At 45.3% G+C, this 20,582-nt stretch overlaps 3 protein-coding genes across 3 annotated transcripts; 2 read left to right on the forward strand and 1 right to left on the reverse strand.

Annotated features, from left to right (window-relative positions):
• The first annotated feature begins 1,073 nt into the window (after positions 1-1,073).
• On the forward strand, positions 1,074-11,253 carry LOC106649594 (intraflagellar transport protein 172 homolog). Its single transcript, XM_014367062.2, has 11 exons — positions 1,074-1,345; positions 1,437-1,580; positions 1,651-1,949; positions 2,036-2,342; positions 2,413-2,518; positions 2,594-2,899; positions 3,720-4,446; positions 6,227-7,818; positions 8,720-8,928; positions 9,000-10,110; positions 10,572-11,253. Exons 1-11 carry the CDS (start codon positions 1,307-1,309, stop codon positions 11,012-11,014), a joined length of 5,283 nt encoding a protein of 1,760 aa, XP_014222548.1. The 5' UTR covers positions 1,074-1,306; the 3' UTR covers positions 11,015-11,253.
• A 581-nt stretch (positions 11,254-11,834) lies between these two features.
• Positions 11,835-12,594, forward strand: LOC106649488. The gene is made up of 2 exons (XM_023458986.1): positions 11,835-12,236; positions 12,345-12,594. The coding sequence occupies exons 1-2, from the start codon at positions 11,980-11,982 to the stop codon at positions 12,592-12,594; spliced, it is 507 nt and encodes a 168-aa protein (XP_023314754.1). The 5' UTR covers positions 11,835-11,979.
• Positions 12,595-12,667: 73 nt separating this feature from the next.
• Positions 12,668-15,745, reverse strand: LOC106649598 (low-density lipoprotein receptor-related protein-like). Its single transcript, XM_014367067.2, has 6 exons — positions 15,583-15,745; positions 14,876-15,519; positions 14,552-14,795; positions 13,858-14,448; positions 13,048-13,562; positions 12,668-12,964 (listed from the first exon to the last, which is right to left on the reverse strand). Exons 1-6 carry the CDS (start codon positions 15,638-15,640, stop codon positions 12,764-12,766), a joined length of 2,253 nt encoding a protein of 750 aa, XP_014222553.1. The 5' UTR covers positions 15,641-15,745; the 3' UTR covers positions 12,668-12,763.
• Positions 15,746-20,582: the final 4,837 nt, after the last annotated feature.

The following is a 20,582-nucleotide window of genomic DNA, read 5'->3' on the forward strand; positions in this document are numbered from 1 at the left end:
AATCAAAGTTTGGCGAGTCTCATGGCCCAAAGTTCATATGAAGTTTAGATCAACTTGCGGATTTTAAGTTTCGCAAAAGTTTCGCGAAACGTGAATTTTTTTTACGCGGGTAATAACAAACGTAGTTTCGAGCGTGACACAAAATGTTGGACGTTTTATATTGTAACTTCAGTAAAAATTAAAAAAACCCTTTACAAAGTTATATAAAACGTCTTTAAAGGACGAAGAAATTGGTTACTTGCTCGTCTTAATAGCAGCAAAATTACGCAATGTACAGCTGTACGAAGATAGAAAAAGAACAAAAAAAAATTAATGTAACGTCGTTTTTCAACCTTCCTATGACTATATTTTTGCTTTTAAGGCTCTTAGAGGGCTAAAATGTTACACAGAAGCTCCTGTTAACATTTAAAACAAGCCCTAAAACTTTCAGCCCACTCGGTTAATCCGGCGCCGAGAAATTAGGCAAAGATTTCTTACTGAAGCATACAAATATTGTGTTTACGAATTTCAAGCTTCAGGCTTCATGCGCCAACTGAAGACATCAATTGTTCGAGTCCAGCTTGCGGCTTTTCTCTTTTTTCATTTTATACTTTTAATAAATTACTATTACACAGCGATCGGCGTCAAAAGTGTTTTTTCGTTCCGCCCTAATATACAACTATATAAAGTTAGCAGTGGTAATTATAAAAATACCATCATGACTCTACTTTCTCAAACAAATTTAATATTTTCACACTTGACATGCATTTCTTAAAAAATTTTCAATGCATGCAAAAAAAAAATGTTAAGAAAATTTCCTTCACACCTAAAATGAATTGGCCGATTCACCTTCGCTTCTTTTAATTATGAATACGCGGAAAAGTTTCTTAACAACACGACACATTACGCCAGAAAAGATACACAGACAGCCGACGCATATACATTGTGTTTAACAAGTCTATGTATATACGTACATAACTTTAACCGGGTGGGGGTGCAGTAGCAGCAACGACAGCAGTGGCGGCAACGGCACACGCAATTCTCTAAATTGTTGCTACGCGACATTCAAATGTACACAGACTGACCACTTGCACGCCCTCGACCACCAGTACAGATATAGGTGCACGCGAGAAGTCGCACATCATCGGTAAATGTGACCAACAGTTCGGTGTGTCCCCGAGACAAAACACACAAACGCACGAGTCATGCAAGACGAGAACGAGCCGGGGGTTATGGTCATTGTTTATCATTTTTACGTCGATTAAAACACCGATCGCAGGAGGCACGAGGAGCCCCCACCTCGACAAGATCGACATCCGCGGGTGATATGTTGCTCAAGTATTTGGGCTCCGTCGTTACGCCGCACGTAAGTTCTTTTCTTTTTCCCTCCTCTCGAAAACGAATGTAAAATTAATATTAGGCTGAAATCGATATACCTATATGGTCGGTCGCTACAGACTTACGAGAATCGAGTAGTCGGCATCGCCTGGTCGCCGAACAATTTGAAATTGGCCGTAGCCTCGTCCGACAGATCGATCTATCTCTTCGACGACAAAGGGGTGAAGAAGGATCGTTTCTCAACGAAGCCGATCGATTCCAAGGTCAGTATTTGTGCCTATCGGTGCACCGCATCGCAATTTCGTAAACGCAGTAACACCATGATTTTGACAGAATGGCAAAAAGAGTTACGTGATCAAGGGCATCGCCTTCTCGCCGGAGTCCACCAAGATCGCCGTCGGCCAGACCGACAACATCGTCTACGTGTACAAGATCGGCGAAGAATGGGGCGCGAAGAAGGTCATATGCAACAAGTTCCCGCAGGGCTCGCCGGTGACCTGTCTGGCCTGGCCGAGCGAGGGCCCGATCGTCATCGGCCTGGCCGACGGCAAGGTGCGCGCCGCCATCGTCAAGGTCAACAAGGCGCAGACCCTCTACTCGGCCGACTCCATGACCATCGCACTGGCCACCAAGTAACGTGTCACATTTCAAGTTCTCGCATTGCGTTTCCTTTTGAGAGCTCTCTCGAGTCATCATTACAACCCTTTGGAACACACAGCTCGAGGGGCACGGGATTCCTGTCGAGCCACGCCGACGGCAGCATCATCCGCTACTACGTGGCGGACGACGGCGCAGCCGAGGCCTCGGGCCGCGTGCTCACCCATCCGAGTCCCGTGTACGCCCTGGCCTGGCCCCAGTCGCACATCGTCGCTGCGGGCGCCGACAAGCGCCTCGTCTTCTACGACGCGCAGCGCGGCAAGAGCGTCAAGGTCGTCGACTACGGCAAGGACGTCACCGAGCACGAGATGAGCGTGGCCTGCTGCAGCCCCAGCGGACAGAGCATCGCCATCGGCTCCTGGAACAAGGTGAGCGAGTCTGAATTTTCCGCCCGAGGGAACTCTCGTTGATCGACGGTTTTTTTTCTGTACTTTGAAGCTTAGGATATTCGATTGGAGCCCGAGGAAGAATCTGTGGGACGAGTCCGTGGTCAAGGCCCTGCCGAATTTTTACACCGTCACGGCGATCGCTTGGAGAAGAGACGGTATAACGTGACTTTTTCAAACTTTTGTCTTTGCATCGATGTGGATTTTTGTAATTATTACTCTTACCGTTGCAGGCTCGAGGCTGGTGATCGGTGGCCTGACCGGCGCCGTCGAGCACTTCGAGACGATACTGCGTCGAAGCGTCGTTCGCGGCAGCCACGAGGTCGCCTACGTCGGGCCTAGCCAGGTTGTGGTGAGGTCGCTCGAGGACAAGCACAGCCGACCAGTGGTGGTCAAGTCAGTCAGCGGCCACGAGATCGACGACGTCAAGGTCATGGGCAAGCGGGACAATCACGTGGTCGCGAGGACCGCTGGCACCCTCATCGTCTGCGACATCGAGCGCAACGCCCTCAGCGAGATACCCTGGGAGGATAAACAGGGTAAATAGGGAGTCAATGGTACCTTGCCTTATGAAAAAAAAGGAAAGGATTTCTGAATAGAAAGCGATACGTATTGAAGTGGATTTCGCATCGATTTTTATATTAATTTCTTTAGGGGTAATGTCACTCTAAGATTTTCTTTTAAAAATTCTCCTCCGGCTCGTGCTGCGACCCCTCGTTTTGTAGAAAAAGAGTATCCGCACCTCTTACATAAAGTACAATTGAAATTACAGATTTTCTCTATTGAGCTACGTAGGATTTTAGCGGAAAAGCGAAAATTGCGAAAGAGGCAGTTTCACAAAAAAAGTTCGATTTTTGCCAAAAAAATTTCGTCCAAAAATTATTCATAACAATTCGAATAATTAATTAATCTAAAACCAGTTACGTGGCTCAATGAAAAATGTTATTTTGAAGTTCCTGTTAAAATTTCAGCTCGATCCGTTCAATAGTTTCCGAGATTTTTTTTCGGCAGAGTCGAAAAATGTTATTTCGAGAGAAACTGGTTTAAAGTTTTTTTTGACCATTGTATAAAACGGTGTATTATTCTAACCGCATAAAATTAATTTAACATCATTCTAGTCAACGAAAGGGAACTTTTAATGCATAAAAATCGATTTTTAGAAAGTCCAAGAGTGATTTTACCCATTAATTTCTTAATCCTTGTTAAAATTTAAAATACAAGTTGGAAATACAGGTGGAAATTCATATGGAATTCATTTCGATCTTCGTGGACGCTGATAAATCATTCTTATCTTAATTGAAATCAGGACAGGACGAGAGATTCGCTAAATAAAATTGATATTTATACGCTCGGACGCAGGAAGCGAGAAATTCTACTTCGAGTACCCGGGCGTCTGTCTGATCTACGGCGCGGACGAGCTGACCCTGGTCGAGTACGGCCACAACGAGGTGCTCGGCACGGTGCGCACCGAGTCGACGAATCCGCGCCTCGTCAGCGTGCGCTGCAACGTGCGCCAGCTGCCGGACGCGCCGGACAACAAGCGGCTGGCCTACCTGCTGGACTCGCGCACGGTGCGCCTGGTCGATCTGGCCAACGCCGGCGCGACCATCGGCCTGGTGGGCCACGACACGCGGGTGGACTGGCTCGAGCTCAGCGAGACCGGCCGCAGACTGCTCAGTCGGGACAAGCGCGGCCGACTCTGGCTGAGCGACGACGCGGGACAGCGCACGCTGCTGCTGGCCGGCGTCACCTTCTGCGACTGGGTGCCCGGCAGCGACGTGATCGTCGCCCAGTCCGGCGCCAATCTCGTCGTCTGGTACAACGTGGACGCGCCCGACGCCGCGACCTTCGTGCCCGTGCGAGGCGACGTCACGGGCATCACGCGGGAGGCCGGCAAGACGCAGGTGCAGGTCGACGAGGCCGGCAGCGAGGTCGCCTATCAGCTGGACGAGGGCCTCATCGAGTTCGGCACGGCGCTGCACGACAACGACTTCGGCCGGGTGCTGCTGTTCCTGGAGGAGCTCGGCGAGAGGCCCCAGACCGAGGCCATGTGGGAGAACGTCGCCAACAATGCCATGAGCGAGAGGTACGATGACGAGCGAATCTCGAGGCGTGATTGTGATTTTCATGACGACCTGATTAGTCTCTCCTGATAATCCTATTTTCAAGAATTGATATGCTGAAAGCGAAGCACGCTGAAAAGCGACAGTAGCATTATTCATGTGTCATCAACTTATATTAACCCATTAACGACCAATATGCTTGATTTTTTTGTTGGTTTTCGCAGCGAGTTTTTTAATAGATTTAGACCTTAAAAACATTACGCTTTAAAATTTTGATTTTTTGCGTTATAAAAAAGTTATAGCTATTTAAACAAAAAAAAAAAAAATGAAAATTTTGGCAAAAAATCAAGTTTTTGATTTTTTTCGCCATGCTGCCGTTAAGGAATCACGATATAATTATGATCAGGGGTGATCACGACTATCAAAGTATCTCGGAGAATTTTTATGGAATTTTTGAACCACTCCTTCGAAAAAAATAACTCATATTCATATAAAACATTAATCATTTTCACTCGAAAACTATTGAGTTTAGAGAAAAAGGGCACAAAACTAAAGTTTGATAAGTCGTTCAAAAAATCAAAATTTTGAGCTTAGTTTCTGAAAGGGCATTGAATTTTACATCCACATAGGCCTGTGCAAAATTTTTTGAAGGTCTAAAACTATAAAAAATATCACTGCAAAAACCAACAGAAAAATCATGCATATTGGTCGTTAATGGGTTAAGGTGTTCAATATTTTGTTACTTTGAAATAAAAGAGGATCATCTTGTTTCTCGAAAAACTTTTATTTATTATTTATTTAGGTTGAATGTCTTTTCGAAATATCACATGTATGTGTGACACCATTGTGCACTGTATCGATGTGCATTTTGACACAACTTTTTTGAGCTAAAGACTTTTCGTATATGTCACATTTATGTGTAACACGATTGTGCACCATGTCAATGTGGATTTCAAGACCCCTCCGAGTTGTGAAGGTTTTGTCGTATTTATGACATGTATATGTGATATCATTGTGTGCCGCGTCGATGTGGCGTCGTTTTAGATTTTGTTTTTGTGAAAATGTCTTTCTACTGTTATCACAATTTTGGGTGTTATCACTGCTCACTAATTCTGTTGTATCACTCTTTTTTCGATTTTGCTCACCGAGTTGACAGTTTAAATGCAATTTTTTTGCAACTTCACCGAAAAATTCCTGCTTCATTTCATCCTCAGTTTTTATTTTAATTGTGTCTCTTGTTTCAAAACCATTAATAGCTTTTATATTCTGCAAGTGATATTGGAAATCATCGTCAATTTTGTTGACTGCTAACAAATCCACACTCGGCTTTACATTTTCACATTCAAAAATTATTTTCACTTTGTCACTAAGTTCATTTTCATGATTGACACCACATTTTTGAAGCGTATGCACTATGTAAAGATTCAGCTCCACTCGGCACTCCGTGCACAACGCAGTTCTGTGGCATGATATATTAAAGAGCAAAACACCGTGCCGACTGCCGGGCAACACAGCGAAGGTCGTCACATGAGAATTTCACGCACGATGTAAACAACTGAACGAGTATAACTCACGTTTCGCGCTAGTCTTTCAGTGTATCATAAAAGTTACATTATGACATTTCGAAATTATTAATGCAAGCAAAGTGAATCTGAATTATTAAATAAATTCGATTACGTATCTTATGTCCAATGAGTAATAACTGTTATTCATTGTTCACATATTTTACGAAAAAATGATATCTTAAAAAAGGATTGCACGATGGGCGCGTATAGCAAAAAAGTATTGTCGTTATGTCCGCAGATCGCTGACGGTGGCGGCTCGCTGCTACGCCGCGCTGGGCGACGCTGCCTGCGCCCGAATGCTCAAACAGATCACCAAGGCCGGCGAGCGCTACGCCCAGGAGACGGGCAACGAGCCCCTCTCCAATCCGGACTGCTGGGCCATGCTGGCGGTGCTTAAGGGCGAGCTCAAGACCGCCGAGGCCGTCTACCTGGAGCAGAACGAGCTCGGCAAGGCCCTGGAGATGTATCAGCGCTACTGGCACTGGGAGGAGGCGCTGCACCTGGCGCAGCAGCGACGCTGGGCCGGTCTGGGCCAGCTGCGCGACAAGCACCTGGCCTGGCTCATGGACAGCGGCCAGACGGCCAAGGCCGCGGGCATAATCGAGGCCGAGGACCCGAAGCGCGCCTGCAAGCTGTACCTGCAGGCCAAGAGGCCGGCCCGGGCCGCCCGACTGCTCATGGCCAGCGACGAGCTGCTCGGCAACGAGAAGATCGTCACGGACGTGGTGCGCGCCCTCAAGGCCGCCGACCTCGCCGAGCTCGCCGGCGAGATCTACGAGCAGACCGGCGACTCGGCCTCGGCCATCGAGTCCTACGCCAAGGCCGGCGTCTACGCCAGGGCCGTGGATCTGGCGCGCGAGACCGAGCCCAACTCCGTGGTGAGGCTCGAGAAGGACTGGGGCGATCATCTCATGTCCAACGGCCACTACGACGCGGCCATCAATCACTTCATCGAGGCCGGCGAGACGAGTCTGGCCCTGAAAGCGGCCGTGCTCGCCCACCAGTGGAAGAAGGCCCTGCAGATCATCCAGGTGATCGAGCTCGACGCGGATCCCGAGCTGCTGCGTCACTGCGAGCGCATGGCCGAGCACTTTGCCGGCGCCGGCGAGCTCCAGCTGGCCGAGCAGCTCTATCTGCGGGCGGGCCAGGCGCGCAAGGCTGTGGCCGCGTACGCGGCGGCGAGCCAGTGGCAGCGAGCCCAGGAGCTGGCCCAGCGCGAGCTCGAGCCCGCCGAGGCCAAGGAGCTGCTGGCCAGCCACGCGGAGGCGCTCAGGGCCGCGGGCAATTACCGGCACGCCGAGGCTCTGTACTCGGCGACGGAGCAGCACGACGAGGCCATCGCCATGTATCGGCAGGCGGGCATGCGCCACGACATGGTGCGCCTCGTAGCCAAATTCCGGCCGGAGCTGCTCAAGGCCACCCATGCGCACCTGGCCAAGGAGCTCGAGGCGGCGGGCAAGCCGCGCGAGGCCGAGGAGCACCACCTCGGCGCCGAGGACTGGCGGGCGGCGGTGGCGGCCTACCGCGCCGCCAACATGTGGGAGGACGCGCTGCGAGTGGCCAAGAGCTGCTCCGGCGACAAGGCCGCCCAGCAGGTCGCGCTCATGTGGGCGCGCACCCTCGCCCCGGAGCTGGGCGCCCGCCTCCTGGCCCGACTCGGCTATCTGGACGCGTGTCTGCAGTTGGCCTGCGACGCGGGCCTCTTCGATTGGGCTCTCGAGGCCGTCAAGTATGGCGGCGAGGATCAGCAGCGGGGCGTGCACTATCGCTACGCCATGGCCCTCGAGGACGAGGGCAGATTCGCCGACGCGGAGAGAGAATTTTTAAAGGGTAATTATCGGCTGTAAAGATTGTATTTCGGTAACCGATTCTGAATAATGTTTAAAGTACTTTTGCGTAAAATCTTCGTTGAAGAATAATTTGTAAGTACTGAATATTTTCTTTTTACATAAACTGCTAAAAGACTAATCCTATACTTAAATTCAAACATTTTAATTTATAATGAATATTTTAATACCGATTTATTTATCGCGTTAATTGATTTATAAATTTATCAAAATTCAAACAAATACTACTCAACAAAATTATGTCAACACAAAACTCCATTGAAATTTTGTCGATTTTCAAATGCTTCTAACTTATATTTATCGTATCGACACGAATTTTTTTTTGATTTCTTGGAAATTTTGTCTTCTTTAAGTCTAGATATATACTGTGAATGGATTTGAGTCAATATCGAGTCACTAGTAGTATTTGAGTGCCGCACTAAAAATGACTGAAAAATATTGATTGCATAAACGTGTCCGGGCTGCAGGAATTATTTTATCAAAAGCTAACATACACCATTAGTAATTTAAAAACAAAACAGCTTTCTACGATAATTTTTGCGTCCTGTAGTTTGTTTTGAAGGTAACATTTAAAATACGTGAAATCTCTGCTTTAGCTGAAATCTACTCGATTTTGCGTACACAAATCGTCCTGATACGATCAAAATAGACTATAACAAAAAAGCATTTGAAAATGGACAACATTTTGATGAAATTTGGTGTTGCTATAATTTGGTTGAATAGTGTATTTTAATTCGGCCTACACCACTAGATGGCGAGTACTTTTTATAAATTAATCTGCAAGTAGCAAAGTAAACATAATTGTATAAGTATGGTTTTGTAAAGCAAGGTTTATGCGTTTGTTTATGCTTGTTGTTATGTTATTATTTGTTGTTGTTATACAGCTGGAAAGGCCATGGAAGCCGTGCAAATGTACATACACACCAAGGACTGGGAGGCCGCGGAGGACGTGGCCCAGAATCACTGCCGGGAGGGACTGTCGCAGGTTCTGGTCGCCAGAGCCTCCGAAGCCGTCGAGAGGCAGGACTTTGCCGGCGCCGAGTCGCTTCTGCTGAGAGCCCACAAACCCGAGATCATCGTCAATCATTACAAAGTGAATATCGATAATTTGTAACCACTTGGAGTATCGTCGTGCGATATGCTTTTATGATCTTTTCCCCGCAGAACGCAGGCATGTGGTCGGAAGCGATGCGGGTCTGCCGCGAGTACCTGCCGAGTCAGGAGGCGGGTCTGCGCCGCGAGCTGGCCCAGCTGACGTCGAGCGACGGCCAGTCGGGCAACGCCGAGGACGTGCTCGAGGAGGCGCGTCGCTGGCTCGAGGCCGGCGAGCTGCGCACCTCGCTGGAGGTGCTGCTGCGCGACCCGCGAGCCCCCCGAGCCGCCCTGGTCCAGGCGGCGGAGCTGCTGCTGCATCGAGCCGAGCCCGAGCTCGCGGCCCAGATGGGCGGCGACGTCGGCTCGAGGCTCAGCGCCGCCGGGGAGTACGGCCTCGCGGCGCAGGTCTTCCTGCAGGCCGATCGCATCAAGGACGCGGTGAACGCCCTGGCCGCGCTGGGCGACTGGGCCAAGGCCAAGCGGGTTGTGCGCGAGCTCGGGCCCGATCTCGAGCTCTACCTCGAGGACCTCTACAAGGAGGCCATGATCAAGGACGGCCAGGTGGAGAATCTCGTGCGTCTGGACGCCGACGCGGCCCTGGATCTGCTCATCAGGAAGGGCCAGTGGGCCCAGGTGTTCGAGACGGCCAAGAGCCAGGGCGTCGCGGTCATGCACAAGTACGTGGCGCAGCGCGCCGCGCAGCTGCTCAAGACCGACAACGTCGCGGACGCGCTCCAGCTCTACACGCAGTACGGCGCGCCGGCCCTGGCCCAGAACTTCAATCTCTACGAGCACCTGTGCGAGCGCGTGCTCTGCTCGGCCGAGACCGGCGCCGAGTACTCGTATCTGGCGGCGCTGCGCGACTGCCTGCTCAAGCTGGTGAGGCAGCTCGAGCCGGCCAGCCAGGCCCTGGAGCGATTCGAGCGCTTGCTGCGCGCCAGCCACTACTCGGCCGTGCGACTGGCCGCGCGCCAGGCCCAGACCAGCGTGCTCAGCTTGATCGTGCTCAAGACGTCGATCGCCTTGCTGCGCTACAGCGACCTGCTGCCCGCCGATCGCTGCTACTACGAGGCCGGCGTCGAGGCGCGCAACGCCGGTCTGAGCAGCGAGGCCTTCGTCTTTTTGAATCACTTTCTCGATCTCGAGGAGTGCATCGAGGAGGGCGATGGTGGCGTTCTGGGTAAGCTGTCAAAAAAAGCCCTAAATATGAAACCAGAAATTGAAATGACTGAAACAAAACTCTATTCAAAGTTTATTTACATGAAATCTTTATTGAACATTAATGTTTCAGTGCAGGTTTACTTTTATGTATAAATAAACGAAAAATATCGAGAAAAACAGCAACTACATACTTTATTTTTAATGAAAAAATTAACTTAAAAGATTTAAAATTATATAACCAAATTCAAAGATTTTGATTGAAATTTCTCAAATATTTCATTAAAGTTCAATTTTAAAGTCAATCTCTACCTCTAGATGGCGAGTACCTGTAATGATAAATCTGCAAGTGGAAAAGAAAATATAATTGTATAATCGAGCAGAGTTTTGAAGTGATTTCAATTGCCTTTCTCTGTATTTTTGTTCCCATTATCCAACGATACTAATGATAAATGAACTCGTATAATTTCGTTGTATCTCCAGACGTGGACGATCTGCGCGTGACGGATTTCCCGCTGGAGGTGCCGCTGCAGCCGCGAATGTCGCTGACGCGCGAGGAGCGCGAGGAGGTGCGCGAGTGGGTACTGGCCGTATCCATGGATCAGCGCGTCGAGCAGGGCCTGCCTCTGGATCCGCGCGGCGTCTACGTCGGCTCGCTCACGAGTCACGCCACCTCCTCCTCGTCCTCGGATGGCGGCGACAAGTCGACGAGTCCGCTGGTCGAGTGCGCTCTGACGGGCTACCCGTGCCGTCCGGGCGTCGGCTCGGCCAACGTCCAGTTCGAGTCGTCGCGCAGACTGGCCTCGCGCGAGGACTGGAACAGATTCGTCACTGCGGCCCGGCAGATGAGCGGCGACTCGCCCCTCAACGACGTGCTCGGCTTCATACAGCAGTGGTGCGGCAACGCGCCCAATTACACATTCTAGTGGGACAGAAGAATTGTTTTGTAAATTTCGGATGTCGGTTGTTGGTTTTTTTCGTTCACACCGCTTAGCAATTATATTACATGTACTGTGTAAAAGACTGTGAGTTTTTCGTTCGATTGTTGTTAACGATTGTTTATAGTTTTAATTTTCCTTTCGTTCGTGCATCTTGTTGTCGACCAAATGCGCGCCACGCACGCAGCTATCTTACGTTGTATATCTAGTCGTTTTTAAAAAGCGTAAAATATAATATTATAAATATATTAATAAATAATATATATATAATATATATTAATAATAAATATATTATTATGAATATAAATTTAATACGTATAAAGAAAATAAAGACAGAAAAAAAACATGAAAAATCAATTTTCCCAATGAAGAAATCTATTTTTACACCGAACCAACGTCCGAATCTAATTCCAATGGAGAATGAGTCACACACATACGTACGTACGTACACAGCAGCACCGAGTGAATTGGAAGAATCGAACCGAAACGTTTCAACCTTGGCGCGCTCTCATGCAGCTCGCAAGCTTTTATCAGAGAAAATGCGCACAAGAATGCGAGTGTGTGCGTGTGTGTGCATAATTTACACGACTAACCGAAGAAGGCTAATTTTTTATCTTTTACATTACTGTGATTGCGTTTGAGATACACGTACGTACGCACAAGCGTGCACGTGTGCGCGAGGGAGCATTTTGCATAATGAACATGACGCAAATGCACCTCTCTTCATCCCTTTGACGATCCTTGTCTACAAAAGGGACGGATCACCGTCGATCCGATTCAGTTTTAAAAATATTTTCCGACTCTCGCGGACTCTCGTGTGCTCGCCTCGCCAAATCTATCTATCAGTTTTTCTCTCTTCCCTACGAGTGCATCCTCCAGAAGTTAGTTGGCTCGTTTTTGTCATCTCGATATCCAGTAATAAATCGTGCAAAAAGAGCAAGAAAACAACAGCCATGCACTCGAACAATTTGATCACGTACGGCGCGGTGATGGGCGTCTTCTTTCTGCTCGAGGGTATCTCGCACTCGGTGAGCTGCACGAGCACCTCGTCGACGGGTCTGTTCTACAGGCCGGACAAATTGTACACGGCTCCGGGACCGGGTAAACGGGCCCTGCTGGACAGTGCCGAGGACGCGCAGCAGCAGCAGCAGCAGCGCCTCGATAGGTACAACGTAATCGTGCGTTCGTTGATGCAGCGTCTGCCCAAGTAGTACGTACAGATCGTTTATACATGGTGCATCGATAAACCTCGAACTCGAGCCAATCGAGCCTATTTTCATTCGAAATTTTTTTCCTTTTTTTCTTTGCACGCGCCCAGTTTGCCGATCCATTGGTTCGCGTTCAAATCGACGACGAAGAAGTCGGCCGTTTACGAGCAGCAACAGCAGCCGGCCCCGGATGGAATAATCCTGCTGAAGGACGTGCAGCAGGTTGATCGGAGCAGCATCAGCAGCAACGACGACGAGATAAATAACAATAACAACAACAGCGGGGGAGTAGACGACGGCGTCGGCGAGCTGTCGAGCGACGATATGTTCAAAGCTGAAAACATGGTGTCATTCTTCTGAAAAATAAATCGATAGCTGCGACGATAGTTTTGCGCAGCGCTCGTACACACACACACAAACATTGCACATTTGCTCGTTGTTAATTTATTTATTTCACGAATCTCTTGTAATTTTTACATAATACATCATTATATACATTATATATTAGTCCGCGCGTTTCGCAGCGCCATTACTTCGTGTTCTCTATGTCGTTGTTCTCGTTGAGGCAGGTGCAGAGGGCGGCGTCGTCCTCGTTCGCCGACTCCGACTGGTGCTTCTTGTAGGCGCAGAACACGTTGCAAGCCGCGTTCTGGAGGCTGTAATTGTCGCCGTAATGCAGCTCGTCGCTCTTCTTCCTTATTACCTTCATGTTCGACCTCAGCAAGACGTCCTTTGCAAAATTATCACAAGAGTGTTCGGAGTTTTAATCGATTTAATATTTTCCTCGCCTTCGAATATTATACACGTAATTACCTTTTGCTCGGGCACGACGCACTCGACCTTCTCGCCGCTGGCCTTGTCCATTCTCCAGATGGTCGTGCGATTTTTCACGTAGATCCAGTCGCCGTCGACGAGCATGGCGTCGACCCTCTCCACCGGCGACTTGGTCCCCAGAATCTCGACTCCCTGACCCGACAGATCCGCGCGCAGAATCATACCCGACTCGGTGTAAGCGTAGAGTCGGCCGTCCGCCTCGCAATCAACCGCCAGGCTTCGGATGTTCAACTCTTCCGTGATGTTGTTCTTGAGGATGATTTCGAATTGATCCTCGCCATTGGTAGCGGCGACGGCGTTGGTGTCGATTCTGCGCAGGACCGATTTTTTGCTATCCGCCGTCGGCGCCTCGGTCAGCAGGAAGAGCGAGCCGCTCTCCGGGTGCAGGGCCATCGACAGGGGCTTGTCGATGTCGCGCACATGAACCGGATGCAGGTCGGCGTTGCGCTCGAACGCGACCGGTACCTCGGCCACGTTCAGGCTGTATTTGTCATCTACATCCGACGGAGCGATAAACGTAATATACGCGTAAAAATAAAACGTCAATAAAGGCGGTGACAATGTCAATTATTTAAAAAAAAAAAAAAAAAAAATGACCAGGTAATGTAAGTATGAGTTTATCCGCTTCCATGCACCGCATATTTTTTAATAAATTGACATTCTCACTGCCTTTATTGTCGTTTTATTTTTACGAAAGTGACTTAGAAGGTGTGGCGATTATTTTAATATGTAATATACGCGTGTTGAGAAGAAAAAAACAAAATCCATGCAGCATCATCGTGTACATACCGTTCATTTTGGTCAAGTACGTCTTGTGCGCCTTGGAATCGTAGACCATCTGCAGGAAGCAGTCGTGCATGCCTCTGGCGGTGTACCACGAGCCCCTGAGATTGGCGTCGAGATCGATGGGCATCGAGCCGATGCAGCACTCCTGATAGAGTATCATCTCCGCCTGGGGATGATAGTCGATCGAGGCCGGCCTCGCGCCCTCCAGTATGCCGGTGACGAATTGCGACGGGTAGTCCTGGTGCTGCCTCTGTCGCGACTCCTGGCGCGGCTCCAGGGCGCTCGACCGGATGAAATTGTTGGCCAGGTAGACGAGCGACGCGAGGATCGGCTGGCACGTGTGCCCGTCCGTGGCAAGCAGGTGGCCGAGCTTGCAGGCGCACGAGTGGCCGCCGTCGGACTTGAGCAGGCACAGATGATCGCATTCGTTGGATTGGCAGGGGTTGCTCACGCTGCGGTTCGATCTCGCGACGGCGGCTACTCTGATTTTTTCAGGAGCGATCTCGGACTCGGTCGGGATCGCCAGTTCGCGAATTTTATCCTCCGGGCAAACCTTGTCGACGAGTTGGCACGCGCGCACGACACCACAGAAGTCTTCAGAGAGAGAGAGAGAGAGAGAGAAAAAGAGGAAAAAAGTTATCAAGCGCGGTTTTATGATATGTACTTGGTGATTTAATATAAAATCGTATAATCTAACCGCTGAAAAATAATCGATCGTCGTAAATCGACAAGCCAGCCAGATCGCCGAGTACATTGGCGACGACGGTGACTCGTCCCTCGCCGGAATAATCCGAGCTCTCGATCTTGCCCCCCTCGCAGTCGTTCCAGTAGATCCTCTTGTTCGCCCGGTCCAGCTCCAGCTGAGTGCACTCGGCGGATATTTTACCGGTCGACGAAATTATTTCTTTCAAAGACGTTCCGTCCATGTCGGCTCGATAGATCTATATCGATTTATAAACACGGATATGGTATAAATAAAAAAAGTATATACGCTCGTATTTATCGCGATCGTAATTAGTACTTTGCTCTCGCAGCTGAGGTTCGTCCTGATGAACATGACGCCCTGCTCGGGATCCAGGGCGATGTTCATCGGGTACTCCTGGTGAAACAGCACGCCCTGGTACTCGGCGAAGTTCATCTCCATCGGCATCTTGCCCTCGAACACGCTGTCCTTGATCTTGCCGTGACTGCCCAGACTCAGGATGACGGCGCGATACTTGCCCGACGTGTCGACCACCTCGACCGTCGGATTGACGAAGCGATCGATCAGATAGATCATGCCGTTCAGCTGGTCGACGGCGATGCGCCTCGAGCTGAACTGCACGTAGTCGTAGTAATCGTACCAGAACAGAAGCTCGTCCGTCTCCTCCTCGGCCTGCTGTTGATCGTCGGCAAGCCGCAGCTGCATACTCGAGCTGTAGAGTCGCTCGTTCCAGGAGAGCCAGACGAGACGATCGTTGGCCGGATCGAGATCGAAGTCGATGATGTTGGCGCGACCCTGGCTCTGATTGCCGTGACACTTTTCCGTCGGTACGACGGTGTGGCTGACGGGCCGGATCTGGGGCGTGGCCTCGTCGACGTCGTCGATCACGTAGATACCGTCGTTGTGCTGCGATTGAAAGTACAACTGGAATTTCGGGGCATCCTCTTGACTGCTCGACGAGACTACGAAAGTACAAAAAATTTTATTCATCGAGTGGAGAACGTGAAATCGTTGCATGTACTTACAGATACTCGCCAGGATGAGGCAAACGAAGCAAAAGAGTTTCGAGCCGATTCGATACATGTTTTTTTCTTTTACGAAGAGCCACGCGCGCACGCCTCGAACACCTGCGCGCCAATGTCGTGCCACGTACAAGCTCGATAGGCCGCGCGCGAACTTGATACGACTGAACTATATCGTAAAAGAGGACGCGGAAAATAAATCGAAAGATAAAGGAAGACGTTCGCGAATAGACGACGATGATGCGCGCATGAAAGGGCCTCGAATCAGCGCGCGCTCGAGGAACTTGCAAGCTCAAGGAGAGCTTTTATCATTGCTCGTAAACGACGCGTGCATCGTAAAAATTTTCTTCGTCGCGTCGATCGCGTTGAATGAAATATTCGTATTTATAGTCGCACAGATTGATGAAAAAGTTATGAGAAGTATGCGTCGAGAATGTTGCAGTTACTTTTTTAATTCGTCATTTTTCATTTATTCTATTCGTGTCATTTATATGAATTGTCATTACATTTTTACATCCTTGTTCAGTGGAAAAATTTACTTCAAAAATATTTTAAATAGCTAAAATAACATTCAACTATTATTTTCAAAATCTATCTTTGCAGTTTAGTTCCTTTATCAAAATGAAATTGAAACACAAAAAATTCAATTGATAGATTCAAATTAAATAGAATTGAGAAAAAAAAACTGAAGATCTCTGAGAAAAATTTAACAAATATAAGGAAGCTCATATTTCACTTCGAATTATTTTATTTTTCACATTTTATAATCATAATTGACATATTATTCTTTCATATATAAGAGAATTCGTTAACTTTGAGGAAATTCGAAACAAACTCGCGTTAGCGAAGAAATTTTTTTCATGATGGCTACCTGTTTTTCTTTCTAAGAGAAAGAAAAATAGATCTTAGTTATAATAAGCCTATGGGCTGTTAGTAAATCGTCACGCACTGAAAATTTCAAATAGTTATTTATCGAACGATATTTTAAAAGTTTCGAGCGTTTGAAAATTGCAAAACTGTGCATTTTTTACTTTTTGAGTCTCCGTATCTCGGTAAATAATTATTTTACGAAAATTTTATAAAAAACACTTGTTGCTTAAAATTATGAAAATAACACAAATATGTTGTTAAAATTTAGAAAAATATATTTTTCTTTATTTTGCCATAGTCAAAAAATTATATATTTTTTATAATATTGTGGTTCGATAGTATAAATAAGTTGTAACTCATGTATCTACAAAAGAATTACGACTGAGCTAAGATTACTACAACATTCAAGTTCAAGTTACCAGAATAAATGCATCGAGAGTAAAAATATTTGCCATAGCCTTCAGAATCATAATAAGGGAAAATTACCTTTATTGTACCAAGTTCAGACGTGCACTGATCTTACACGAAATCAGTCGTGGGGCAATTTCGCTTAACGCATTTGATTTAATTAAATTACATAAATCGATTCTATTATTATTCTCGCAGTTGCACTTCATTTTTATTGTTTTTTTCCTCTTTCTAAGTTGGTGTATCCGTTGGTTGCTAGAGGATGAAGTTGCTTCGAATTTATTGCATGTGCTCGCTCGTGATCGCTTCCGTAAATTCGAATCATGGGCACTTACTACCGATAGAGTCGTTGGTCAGAAAATCGTGTTGATTTGAGCTAAACTAGTGATTTTACGTACTTTAAATGGTACCTTCAAAACGACCTACAAGGCGTTAAAAAAATCGTAGAGAGGTCTTTTTTTTTAAATTACTCATTAAAAAGAGCACTTTGCGATGGTGTATGTTAGATTTCGATAAAAAAATCACTGTGGTACTGGTACACGTTCAAACAATCAATTTTTTTCAGTAATTTTTAGTGTTGCGCTCAAATACTACTGGTAACTCGATATTGACTCGAACCTAATTATAGTATATATGGATTTAAAGAGGACAAAATTTCCAAGAAATCTAACAAAAAATCGTGTCATTACGATAAATATAGCCGAAGATAGAAGCATTTGAAAATTGACAAAATTTCGATGAAATTTTTTGTTGCGATAATTTTGTTGCCCAGTGTATATAGTTTTAAAAAAAATTTTAAAATGCTGAAATTGATTTGATAATATTTCAATATTATTTTTTGATATAATATTACCCAAAAAAATACACTGACTTCTTTTAGAATTTTGTTTTTTCTCATTTTATATTATGAATCTTTCGTAAGTGTGTCAAATTGTTGATCGATACATCACATGCAAACAATTTTAAAATTAGTTTTGTTTTTAGCATTCGATTTTTAGAATAAATAGATAATAATTGAAGCGTACAGAGTATTGTAAATAAAGAAGGTAGCTGTAGACGTTCATGTAAATTTTGATCTGGAACAAATATGTCCGATTTTGGACTCTGCAAATAAAAATCATGTTTCATGAAACCAAAGTATGTATGAAGTGTTTTATATGCTGATGATTTTAAGTAATTAAAAATTCTATTTGTCAAAATGAGTATTAAATCGAAATGTCGATAAAAATCGTCAGTGTTAGTACATAAAATTTTTTGAGTTTTTTTATTAAATCTCCATTCAATTGTAATTCCATTTAATTTCTCTTTTTCGTGTATAAGAAAAGTAAGAAAGTTTTCTATTCAACGATATCGATAACAATTTTCTGGAGAGCTATATGTTTGCTGTCCGTAGCGTACAAGCGTACAAACACTAAAAGGTTTATCCTGTATTTTTTTATTGGTTCTCTTAATAGTTTCCAAAGCAAAAATGAAAATTGCCACTACGTGTCCGCCAAGTACAACTAAAAAAACTAAATACATTTCTGATATTTTCATTTTCAATCCTCTATGATCGTTTTCCCAATAAATTTTAAGTGATTGATAATTTTTTTCCGTTAATCCACCCTCATAAAGTTTCAATAAAAAATCGTTAAACTTTGGTAGCAAGACCCAATCCGGACGTGTCAAAAAGGTAACAGTGCGCATATTGATCAGTGGCTTAGAGATGTGAATCAACTCTGACTCGCGAATGCCATAAAAATTAATAACTAATGTTCCAACAATGCATATCACATTATGCTCTTGCAGCATCGTTGCTAAGCAAGCGTTGAGATCGACGAACTGTGTCATATTTCGTTCAGTTATTGCCGTCATTTGAGGCACTAATGGAGCATAAATGTGAATCGTCAATTTCATGTCATTGATGAAATCGTCCATAGTGTCGATGGCCGACACGAAATCGGCAGAGGTATTGACAGCTCTGAATAAACTGACGAAATAAGCACTCGAGTAAGATATCAATAAGATCGCAGTACACATGAGTATCCTCTCGGATGAATAGTGAGCCCGTTCAAAAGCTCGCTTGTCCATGGCAGACGTGAATATGCGTATGTACTCGAAAAAAGATACGCTCCATGATAGTTTCAAAATGAATTTCGATATGAGAAAGAACATTATAAAAGATGCACAAATGTTGACAAAAATGTCCAGATCGGCCGCAGATATAACTTTTCTCAAAATGCCGACTTTGAATTTGCGAGATATTGCGTGCACGTGAATACTATTAAAAAAGTATGATTGCATTTTCCAACGATCGTCGATGATATTTGAACGAGTAGCAATCTCAATATGGCCTTCAATAAGATCTTGAAGTAAACCTTGTGGTTTCCCTTCGCTATCTAAAGGAGGAACTGCTGTGTACATTTTCATATTGTAACTTGCTCTAATATATAGTATGAATTTGTTCAACACTTGAGCAGAATTAATTTGAATTTTTTCCAGCTTTATGTCTGATCCCGATGAAAACATTGACTTATCCGTAACTTCAGTTCCCAATAACATCATGTAATTAGATAAATCGATAAACTTGTTAAAATAGCATTGGCTCCAAAGCTTACTATCTATCGAATAAACAAAAATAATTAATTCCAATTAAATATAATATGTAATGAAATAAAAAGCAAAATTTTGTTCAATTACTAACTCTCCGTCGATGGCAATGTCGTGATGTCGTATGAAAATAACGTTATATTTGTTGTGCTTCTCTTCGAGTCAACTTCGATTTTCCAAAACGAATTTGCGATTGAAGAAAATGGATTAAAAGTGTAAAGCATGTAACGATATCTGGGACTCACACATAAATAAAAGATATTAATGATATTGAAACTCCAAGCTAAGTTCAATACTGAAGATGTCGAGTAACATAAGGATTTGGGATTTTTTGATATAACTAAATAAGATGCCTGATTGTCCCAAAAAATAGAGTTTCGAAATGCCGTGAGAAATTCAAAAAAATTAAAATTTGACGTCTCTTTAACAATGACCATGCGCGCGGGGTGAGTTTTTCTTTCCAAAACAGTTTCACTGATTTTAACAACATTTGTTAAACGTTGATAACGAGAATTATTTAAAATATTACTGAATCCATTCATATCAAAAATAAATAATGAAGAATAACTGTTCCTTAAAAACGATATTTCACTGCTTTTCCAGTTGCCAAACATCATGATATATTTTTCGGTTTTATGTGGACTGAGAAAACATTTATCAAGAATAAATTTCTGAAAAATAATTTAGTTACAGTAAGTTTTTATATCGCTCACGAATTTCGTACCATTCTTGTCGAAAATTCATTTTTAAAATTTGAATTATTCTTGACATGTAGAAACATTTTTTCGTTGATATTCGATGATGGAAAAGGTATTTTGAACATATATATTGTTCTAAAGTAGAGAAAAAAGATCCAAAGTTTCATTGTACCTGTAAATAGATTCCTTTTGAAAATTGAAACTGCAGGGCTTAGCTCATGTTTTTTTAGACCTAGTTCTGTTGCCCCGTGCAATGAGCAGTACATAGCCGGTGGAATGATTGACATCATATGATCAATGTATAGTAAATATGTTTAACAAGCTTGAATTTCCACAGCAATATTTAACATTTATTATTAACTTTAAAACTAGATTTTTTTCTAACATAATTTAGAATAAACACAAGATAAGTCAAAAAAAACTTAATTTAGCAATAAC

Source organism: Trichogramma pretiosum, unplaced genomic scaffold (assembly GCF_000599845.2).
Source record: "Trichogramma pretiosum strain Unisexual culture from Peru unplaced genomic scaffold, Tpre_2.0 scaffold37, whole genome shotgun sequence".
Taxonomy (NCBI): domain Eukaryota; kingdom Metazoa; phylum Arthropoda; class Insecta; order Hymenoptera; family Trichogrammatidae; genus Trichogramma; species Trichogramma pretiosum.